At 39.7% G+C, this 10,758-nt stretch overlaps 1 protein-coding gene and 1 long non-coding RNA gene across 2 annotated transcripts in view; both read left to right on the forward strand.

The window, feature by feature from the left end:
- Window positions 1-1,088: 1,088 nt before the first annotated feature.
- The window catches only part of LOC140327572 (uncharacterized), a 14,533-nt gene continuing 4,863 nt past the window's right edge, over window positions 1,089-10,758 (forward strand). The window contains exons 1-6 of the mRNA XM_072406960.1: window positions 1,089-1,304; window positions 4,665-4,958; window positions 6,296-6,361; window positions 6,990-7,073; window positions 9,092-9,169; window positions 10,312-10,410. Of these exons, the coding sequence (XP_072263061.1) occupies window positions 1,250-1,304; window positions 4,665-4,958; window positions 6,296-6,361; window positions 6,990-7,073; window positions 9,092-9,169; window positions 10,312-10,410 (676 nt within the window). The 5' untranslated portion in view covers window positions 1,089-1,249. The remainder of the gene's footprint in view (window positions 1,305-4,664; window positions 4,959-6,295; window positions 6,362-6,989; window positions 7,074-9,091; window positions 9,170-10,311; window positions 10,411-10,758) is intronic.
- Window positions 1,812-3,881, forward strand: LOC140327333 (uncharacterized). The gene is made up of 2 exons (XR_011920027.1): window positions 1,812-3,035; window positions 3,139-3,881. It is a non-coding gene; the product is annotated as an uncharacterized lncRNA (long non-coding RNA).

Below are 10,758 nucleotides of genomic sequence, written 5' to 3' on the forward strand. Positions count from 1 at the left end.
CAGGTTTGAAAAGATGGGTTCTGAGTGCTCTTTTTAATAAGCAAATAGTAAGAACAAAGGTGGACAATGAAAGCCATTCCAAGTACTTGGGGCAGAAAAGTCTTGAAGCCTCCAATCATTAACTGACCTGTGTTTTAGTTTATATACATTTTCAGAAAATGTCTGGTCTGATAACAGAAAATAAATCCAGCCAGGACATGAGAACTGGTAATCTACCTTATATTATATTTTTGTTTCTGGGTTTAGAAGAACATTGGCCAACTTTCCTTATAAAAGGAACCTATGGGGGGGGGGGGGGTTGGGGCATAAATATCACCAAAGGCCAACACATAACAGTCAATGTACTTAACTAGAAAGGTATAGGAGACTGTGGACACACTACAGGAGATTGTCAGAGAGTCCCACCAATGGTGGTCAAGCATGACCCAAATTCCCTGAACAGAACTACAGAAGGGTTGCTAACCCTGACAACATTCATCACTTTGATGCATTCAGCTAACTTACACATGCATTGCAATACATGCAAACCAAGAAACCCTGTTATTATGTAAATGTTTGCAAGAAATATGTAGAGGTGTCTAGCAATGTGCAGAAGGGTATTTCTAAATTTTTATTACCCCTATAGCACCTCATGTGTTATATTTATACTGCAAACTACTTGAATGTGAGCACAGACATCTCTCCACTTTAATTGCATAGTGCAGGTCAGTAGCCCTGCCGTATCAATCTGCTTCATATTGGCATTGTGTGTTATAGGAAAGTTTTTGGCATTTTGGAAAGTACAGTAGGGACTGGCTGGAAAGGGATCACGCAGGTGGCAAGCATAAACCTGTTATAATGTAAGCAGAAATTTGCTAGAAATGTGTAAAAGTTCAAAGTAAAGCATCTACACCTGGCAAAAACTTGTGCTGGTGGAGCTGGGATATCCAGGTCGGTCTTTTAGCTGGGTAACCTATTTGTTATAATGTAATAGCTCAAATGATACTGACAGAGTAAAATATGTGATTGTGGACGGAGATGTATTTCAGCAGAAGATGTTTTTGACTTTCAGCTTCCTTGTAGGCCAAGGTAAGGATTTTTTTCCGAGCAAAAACCCCACCATGTAGTATAAAGAAAATGGAGGAGAGGGGGGTGGAGGAGAAGTGGATTGGGAGGGCCTGGAGGAGCGGCTTCCATGCACACAGCGGCCCGGCACGCGTATTGATCTCATTCAGTACTTAGAGATCAGGAGATCAGTGCGTGCTCTGTGATGCCTAACCTGCAAATGTATTGGCATCTTCCAATCCTATTCACCACTCAGGTTGGTAAGTACATGCCAACTTTTTAATGCCGGTAAACTTTTTTGGCTTTTGTCTGCTATGTTTGTATGACAGAGATTTATTTATTAACTTTATATAGCACCGACATATTACACAATGCTTTAAAATATCCATTGTCATATCACTAGCTGACCCTCGAATGTAATGTCCCCACAAACGTTATATTTCATTAACACACTTTAAGTACAATTTTAAGGGTTAACCTAACTCCATGTTTGTGGGATGTGTGGGAGGAAACCTACGCAAACATAGGGAGAACATACAAACTCCATGCAGATAGCGCCCTGGCCGAGATTCCAACTTGTGGCCCAGCGCTAGCAAGCTGGGCTAGAAGAAAGTGCTACTTAACTAGTCTGCTTCTGGATATTGATTGCTCACAGAGTCACCGTAGTGCCTCGATTACCTAGATGAGGATGTGTTCACGCTGGCTGTGGTGTTGCAGAGGATTCACTTTCTAATATGAATTTGTTACCATCTCCTCATACTGTGAATGTAATTCACTGGAATTACTGTGCCGGCTTTGGGGCAGTCTGCAATGTATGTGCACTCCCTGGAGTTCTTTCCATCCTGGTTCCCCGGTCTGCTCACCTGCTCTGCCCATTACTAGGGGTTCCTACTATCCCTGTGCTGAGCTCCTGGGTCTGTACATCTATAAGGCTCATTATGAAGGCCTGTTAGCATGCCTGCTCCTGGCCCTGTATAGCTGCAGTGCCCATTATGACCCCACCATACCTGAGATGAGATCCCGGCTGATGTGCCCTTAAGAGGTGCTCTCATCATCCTGATGATTGTTCTATCAAGTTCTCAATGTACTGTGGAAACAAAAATGAATATAGCGCCATCTAGTGCTATGCACCCACTATTAAGGTTTGTGCAGTTGCTCCACCCCACTTTCTGCAGTTACCTCACTTACTTAAAGATATAACAACCTCGCCTACCACTGAGATATAACAGGAGGAACTCATTGTAAGGAATGCTAATTGCCTGGATGTCAAGCTGATCATTTGATTCAGCAGAGTTAGTCCCACAAGGAAACAAGCATGCAGATGACTGTGTGACTATTAGCTGAGCTGAACACTCATTCTGGGTCAGTGGTTCTGAAAGTAATAAAAGTAGAGGATCAGAACACCAGCCGGGCAAACTGTATTGTATAGAACTAGTGCAGAAATGGCAGCTTATTTAATCACTTACAGATTGGTCTGTTTTAAAAACTTTCACCCACCTCTAGTAACTTTTAAGTAGAATCGCTAATCTTGGTTCACACCGATCGATAAAACAAGAACAGTCGATAAACATCTCCCACAGTATATATAGTGATTGCTTATAAACGTTTTACAATTATATGAATATTTGCTGTGCTTTGTGCGAACCTGGAATATGTATGTTAACCTCAGCAATGCCTCAGTAAAGGGACTAATACATAACCCATAATAAATACAACTTACAATTAGCTTTGTCCATCGGTGTAAATAAAAATGAAGTTGGGAAATTTCCTCTAAACAATATAATATAATCCTTTTACTCCAGATAGAGAAGAGTCGAATGGCGGTAGTGAAAGAACAACTGCCAGGAAGTTCCAGCAAGTCAGGGCTGTTTGTATTCCGTCTTTGTTTTATAATCCTTCGCCATGGTAAAGCTAAACTTGTGTATTCGTCAGATTGGGAAAAAATCTAGATCCATGGATATATCCAAAAAGTAAAATCCACTTCACCGAGAGTAAGTCAGTCAGCAGAGCAGACTAGAAATGTTTTGAGCAGAAAAGTTTCCGTAATGCCACCTCAGCATTTCACAATTTCCTGTTCCTCTTGTTTCCTAACAGCTGAACACTCCCTAAATGCCTGGAACAAATATACTGTATACAGATATCTGTGTGTGTACAGCCCTCGTTCATACCAATAAAAGAATTCTCTCTTGCTCAAAACACTTCCTGTGTATGGAAAAGGTGCAGGAAAGGCAACAGGATTACCTGCTACACTACCTCCGGCAGAAAACTTTACTGGTGTATTGGAATTTTAATGCATGATCATAGAAAGATTCAACAATTGGTGAAAAGGGTTTTCTAAATGGCATTTCTGAGTGAAGGTTCTTTAAATGTGTTCTTCTGATGAAGCCAAGCAGGCGAAACATGTCAAGAACTGGGAGACCTCTATTTACACAAATTAACTAGGGCTTATTAGCGTTGTCGGAAGCAATGGCAAATATTTGTACAAATCCAATAGTTTGACATGTTCATGCTTTTATGTATCTGTTAATAAATTATTAGATTTTATTTATGTGCGATAATGTGATTAAAGATAAAGTACCAGAAAAATCCCGATATACAAACTTTGTTGTATTGGTGGGTTAAGTATATATAATTAGTATATGTTCCGACATGTGAAGTCCCTGTACAACAGAGGTTAGAAAGGAGGGAGGAAGAAGCAACACAAAAAGCCAACTTTAGTGTAGTGTTGCAGTACATGGGGAGAAGAGTGGCAGATGAACTAGTTAGGAGTGGAGTCCTTCCAAATTTTATCAGTTTCGCTTGTCTCACCAGCCATTAAGGGGATAGCCCCTTATACACCCTAGGCTAGCTAGCTCAGACACAGCACCTCGTGTTCAATGTGTGTGCAATGTGTCTACACTAGTGCTGAGCCCCCTTAGCTCTGCTGAGCAGTTCCTGTTCACCTGTTGGGTAATTCAGTGCTTCCTCTGTCCAGCTCCTTTGTTAATCTCTTGTTGCACAGTCTGCTGTCTATTCCCTTGTTCTGTTGCAGTGATCCCCGTGTCTCCCGTGTCACCTGTGCCTCCTGTGTTCCCTGTGTCTGTAGTGGCCCCCTGTCACCGGTGTCTATTTTGTTGGATTTCTGGTTCTGGACCCCAGCCATTCTTGACAATTCCTCTGCCTAGTGATTTAGTACCGTGTGTCATCCTGACCATCATGAAGTTGTTTCAAGAATTGCAACCTGGCAGTAACCAGCAGCACAATATCTTCACCTCTAGAGGTGACCTGGTTACTGCTTAGACTCTGCATCTTGGCCCTTCTCAGGACTCACACTATTTCTATGCAAACTGTAACGCCCCCTAGAGGTTCCGTCTCTCTAAGCGTGACACCCTTTTTCACACATCACTTTCACACTTGTAGCTGTAAACTAGCCCGCTGTTGGTCCACTGGAGGCTTCATTGGGATATTCACCCTGAGAAATACCATGCTGCGATCGCTGAAGTGCATGAGACCAGGAAGTGGCTGGCAGCAAGTTAGTCGAACCCAAAACTAAAAAAACAGATTAAAAAAAAAAATTACTACAGATTACATTCCCATCCATCAATATTCAGATTGTTTAATTTCTTTATTTTGTTCTCCAGCTGTTGAAACCTTGGAGATCCAACGTGTCCATGGCCAGTATGGGTCGGATCTTCATCTCCTGCTGTCCAAGTTATGCATGGAAAAGATTTTTGATGTTAACCAAGGAGAAACTCAAATCGGCAACTACCACGATGGTACCTTACAAGGGTTTAAAGGTTTTAAGGATCGCCTTCAATTTTTCCATCACAACTGCACATTTGTTATAAGAAAATTCTCAGAGGCTGATGGTACCATTTTCACTTTCGCAAAATATGGATCTGTGGTCAATGAGAACTTTGAAATCACCATCACTGGTAAGATTCAGGGTTTATATGGTCCATAGTTACATAGTGATAACCTGTGTGTGGCATTGCATTAAAATAACTTTTAGAATTGGTAATTCAGGCAGCTAGAAAATGCAGAAAGAAACTGGCCATGTCTCTTATACAATTACTGCTATTAATATTATTAATATTATTATTATTATTATTATTAATAATAATAATAAACATACCTGATCATCACTACACGTGTATTCCTTGGTGGTTTATAATTGTGTTTGTGAATATTTAGTTTGCTTATATGGGCATTTCTTTATATTTGACATATTCTATTTCATATATAAAATTTAGGAAAAACATAAATACAATTTTTTTAGTATTGCCTTAAATGTTTCTTGTTCTATAATAGCAGAGAAAGGCTCACCTAATTACTAGAATTTTTTATGAATATACACTAAGGGGTACATTCATAAATGATTCTCCTGACAGTGCAACCTAAATTTTTCCATAATTTTCTTATTGCGACAGCTGTGCACCTTTGACAATTCACTGGTGGAAGGACAAGAAATTGTTCTAATAGGCACTGAAACAAGAATTGTGGGATTCTACAATCAGCAAACCTCAAATGAATTGATGGGAAAAATGTATAAATACACCCCTCAGAATCATAATATAGGACAGATGCTCATATCTGAAAAGAATTACTGTGGGGGACAACATCAAAACGAAATTCACTAGGTTCAGACCCACAGTGGGACACATGCTTTCCCACGTGGCAAGATGCCAGCCACTTGCATTGCTTCATAGTATGAACATAGAACCCCTGTGAACGATCAAAATTACAAATAAAATCTTCTAGCCATGATGAAGGGCTGTTTTAGGACCCTCAAAATGTCTAAAAATACAGGTAGTCCTATGGTTACATACGAGATAGGGACTGTAGGGTTGTTCTTAAGTTGAATTTGTATGTAAGTCAGACCAGGTACATTATTTTATTAAATGCAATTAGGACAGATGTTAGGCAGCGTGTTGTCAGTTACTGTATAAAATCCTCACTGTGAGTGAATCACAAACAAACAAACAAAAAAACTTTATGGGGCCTATATATTCATTAACTTCTGGAGCAAACTGTGCTTTGATATGCAAAAAAGAAACAGCTGCAGAGTTTGTCTTGGTCATTAAAGAGTTACAAGAGGTTGCAGAACAGCTCAGCCCTTAGGATCACCCACACAAGTACAGCTATTTTCTTGCAGCCAGGTGTGTGTCTGTTTGCTGCTGCTGGGTATTGATTGCATTACCATGACACACAACATGCACACCCCTTTTTACTATGAACATGTCATTTTATATATATTTATTTTTTTCTGCAGCTGCCAGCTTGATATCAAAACCAACAGTAGCTATGAGCACCTCAGTAGCAGACAATGGACATGCAAGTATGTACTCCTACGTAAGGAACGTATACTTAGATTCTTAATTGTAGAACTCAATTTTGATATTTTGTATTATTTGCTACCTAATTTATTCTTATGTTACATTATTTATACTGTTATGTTTATTATTACTACTATTATGTCAATACTATAGTCAAACATTTTATGCTATGATAAACTCACCTCCACACCTTCCTATTCTTGAGTTAGGATATTATATGCTGCTTCTTTTACATTGTCTTCTCTGTAGCCCTGATGAGGAGTGTTTTAAACCTCCGAAGCATGATGTCTATTATGGAAAAAGACATTTTTTAAAAACTACAACTGACTTTACTAAATGGTTGTAGTGTTTTCTTACCTTCGATGAGACATAGGTAGAGTACAGAAATTGTGGCTTTTTTGGCAAACTGAATACCACAATGGTTTTTTCGAAGCTTCTCCACATTTGTATACCCAGTCACCATGATCATTCATGGAGCTGCCGTAGAATGGAGACCACATTGTATATATATGGATAAAGCCATTTCTATTGTCAGGTGTTTATGGATTTATGGACATTTGACCCACTGTTTATATGAGAATATTATGCACAGAATATGGAATGTGATGTTCTCTTTCCTGACTGTTATAGACACCACCGGTAAATGTTTCTCAGGACTCTTCGCTCTTGGCTTTTGTCTGGACCCTTTGATCGGCCTTATCATCATCTTCTTGGGTGAGTTTGATAAATGATTTTTCCAAGTTTTGATGTTTTCACCAGGTCAGAATTCCCCTTTGGGACTTGAGGTTTATCATTAGTGGGGGTCATATAACCCTAATTGGAAAAGATTTCGGATTAAAACTAGAATTCAAGTAAGATGACGGAATTACGTCAGTGCAGCCCTCTAAATAATATTAAAACAGACTGTCATAATTCTAATATTGTCACAATTATAAAAATGCTGATCATATTATACATTTAATATTATTTTAATATTCTGTAAAAGTGACAACATTTTTACTGTGCTGTTACTAATATATTATCATTATATATACTGTATATATTGTATCAATTGTGACGTAATATACAGTATATATTAACAATACAGTTAAAAACTGTGACTGTTAACCAAGTAAAATTGCAATGTTAGGAAATGCTCTGTCCAGCAACCCTGTGCTGTGCACCATCTCAGTATAAATCCCTGTTTGTTCAGCAATGTCATTAGCAGCAGCCTCTGCTTCCCTTTAGTTGTGTAACCTGATGTATTTTTGGCATCCCCGGCATTCATTGTTGGGCTGTGCACAGCTGAAGGGGATTCTAGAGGCTGATCAGCTCCTGACTCAACCTTGCACTGCCATTGGCTGCTGGGACTTTAAAGCCTCTCTGCTCCCAGTCACCAGGGTCTGTTATAGCGTCTGTGGGGCTTATCTGTGCTGGAGTGATTTTGAGTATTTCTCTGTTACTGACATTTGCCTGTTCCTGCCATTCTATTTGAACTCTGCCTGGACCGAGCCTTGCTTGTGACCCCGACTCTGCTTGTGCCCTTCCCTTTGTGCTTTGCTTGGTGGACGTATTTCCTGTGTTACCTTGTTTCTGGATTACCTGATAATTCTGTACTCTGTATTTGTGGACTTCTGGTCAGCTGCTGCCCTATCTCCAGACACCATCCCTTGTACACCAAGTCCTGGGGGCAATTGAGTGCTGGGAGACGCAACCAGTCTCCTGAGGCTGAGCGGGGGCTGCTATAGGTGAAGACTGTGACGATAGATTGGGGGACTGGTGTCTGGGGAATACTGGTACTGACCAGGACCTTACATGCAACAATTGCCTGGGTTTAACTGGAAATAGGTGGTGTATGTCACTTTCACAATGCCAATTTGTGACTATTAACTAAGTGAAATCACAGCAATTGCAATATTTCAACTGTTCTGTAGCTGAATTAAAAAATAGTTCTTCAGGGGCAGGGTCCTCTCCTCTCTTGTGCCAATGTCTGTATCTGTCTGTCATTTGAAACCCCTATTCAATGTACAGCGCTGCGTAATATGTTGGCGCTATATAAATCCTGTTTAATAATAACACAGTAAAATTTAAAAAAAGAATTTGAGAATATTAAAACGGGGTTATTACATATGCACTCAATATTCTCCAGGAAGTAGTCTAAATAAGAGTGAAGGAAATGCAGCTTGAGGCTCATTGCACAACTCCCTCTCTGATTTTGGGAAAATTGGATATCATTTTCAGATTCAGTGCCACAATAAACATAAGAATTAGTGAAATATTTGGCAGAAATGTTTCCATCGTAGACATGTTTTATATACAGGCACTTAACTCCCATTTTGGTGTAAAATTTAAACAAGTAGAAGTCAACGTAACAAAAAAATTTGATTCAGACTGGACCCATGCTGTCCAGAAGGACCCCTTAGCTCCCTTCTTCAACCTTCATCCGAGGTTAATTCGGACACAAAGGGCCTGATTTAATAAAACAATCCAAGAATGGCGAGGATACACTTTCATCAGTGAACCTGGCTGATCCAGCAAACCTTCAATGAATCTGGTCCAGGACTGAAAGTGTATCCATCTATCAAGCCCAAAATGACTGAAAGACAACTTTTTGTCTTGTTAGCCAAGCCACTATGGTCATACAACACGAACGTTTAAAACTTATAAACTTAAATAAACAATATGGACTCCTATTCATTATACTTTGTTTTAAGGAAAACAATGACCTATAATTCCCTTTTCTTGTATTTCAGCTATGCAGATGAAAGAAACATGCAGGAGTGATAAAGAGATTGCTTCTTACACTCAGAAGGTTGTTGGCTTCATTCCAGGTAAGATAATTAAAATTTTTAGAACTACCACCATAGTCTTCCTTCTTGCGATTTTAAAGCCAGGGATGATGTAACTTCCACACAAATGTATTCAGTGCCAGCAACCGCAGAAAAACCACAATGTACCAAGAATCCTGGCAACCAATTTTGATTTTGACAGTTCAAGTGGGTGACCAGGCAGGCCCCAATTCTTTACGGTGGAAATTTTTTTCCACTTTAACATTCCCTGATTGCAGCTGCCATAATTTAGTCCTAAACATCATGCCTTTCCTCTGCCCCCCATCTGAGTCACAGGCCCGTAACACAAGAGAAGACATGTCAGGGGGCCCCGGTGAAATTCCTAATGTGGACCTTTAAAGGGTGGCTAACTCTTTTTTCTTGCTTTTCACCTATAAAGATGCTTTTTCCCTTACTTAAACCCCACCTAAAGCTCAGCAGGGGGAAGGTGAATACTCAGCATCCTGGGCAATCATTTGGTGGACCTTCTTGCCTCCAAGCCTAGTGGCAACTTATCTGCTTGCTTTGGGGATTCCTACGACTCCATTTTTATCCTCAAGTCATGCTTTGTTCTGGTGTCAATAAGACTTGAGGAAATCAATAAGAGCACAAACATTATTAAAATTATATAACGATATTAAACCTTCGTCTTTGTTTCCAAATCCTAAAATATTTCAGCCCTATTACATAAAGACAAACACACCAGCACAATTGTGAAAAAATACGTGCACCTCATGGAAATATTTGACTTTTTCAACATATTTCAACAGAGAATTCCATCCAGACCATGCATCCAGACAATGTGATATACTTCATTCTCATAGTCTGTATATAATATTATATACAGAATAATACAAAAATAATATAAAACATTTTGTGAATTTAAGTGGAAAAGGTATACCTCTTCCTTTACTATAACTTCAGATCTACAAAATTAGAATCAGGTGTTTCAGATTTGGTGGCAAAACTGTAAAAGTAAAATATTTACACCTCAGATATGGAGAGCCTGGTGCTCTATTTGCTGTTGTAATGTTATCATGACAAGATTAAGAGTGATTTCACAGATTTTAAACAACTGCTCATTTGTCCAGGACTTGACAGGGAATACTAGAATTATACAACTGTTCTTTGGATTTTCATTTTAGGTCAAAATATCCGGCCGGACTTTGGCCTCAGTTGTAACATCATTCAAGGTTTTTCTCTGGTATTCCAGGCCATCAGCCTCATTGTACTCATCCCTTGTGGTAAGTAGACAACCTGAGATGTTCCAAGAAAATGGGGTTCCTAAGACTAAGTTGGGAAAAAAGGGCCATACTGTGCGTTGTAGAGGCAACCTGCCAGCCTGGTTACTATGAAATACGTGTGAATATCACAAAAGGGGTGTCAGTATACAGAGGGTGTGGGTAACCAGCAATTTTATTGTTATCAGTTGCAGAAACCTCACTGTTTTCTCACCCTCATGAAAGTAACCCCCATAACCCCCAGGTCCACATTCCAGTTCTTAGACCCCCCATGTCATAATCCAGAATCCCCCCAGGTCCACATTCTAGTTTTTAGACCCCCCCCATGTCATAATCCATAACCCCCAGGTC

The sequence above is a fragment of the Pyxicephalus adspersus genome, chromosome 3 (assembly GCF_032062135.1).
Source record: "Pyxicephalus adspersus chromosome 3, UCB_Pads_2.0, whole genome shotgun sequence".
NCBI classification, from domain to species: domain Eukaryota; kingdom Metazoa; phylum Chordata; class Amphibia; order Anura; family Pyxicephalidae; genus Pyxicephalus; species Pyxicephalus adspersus.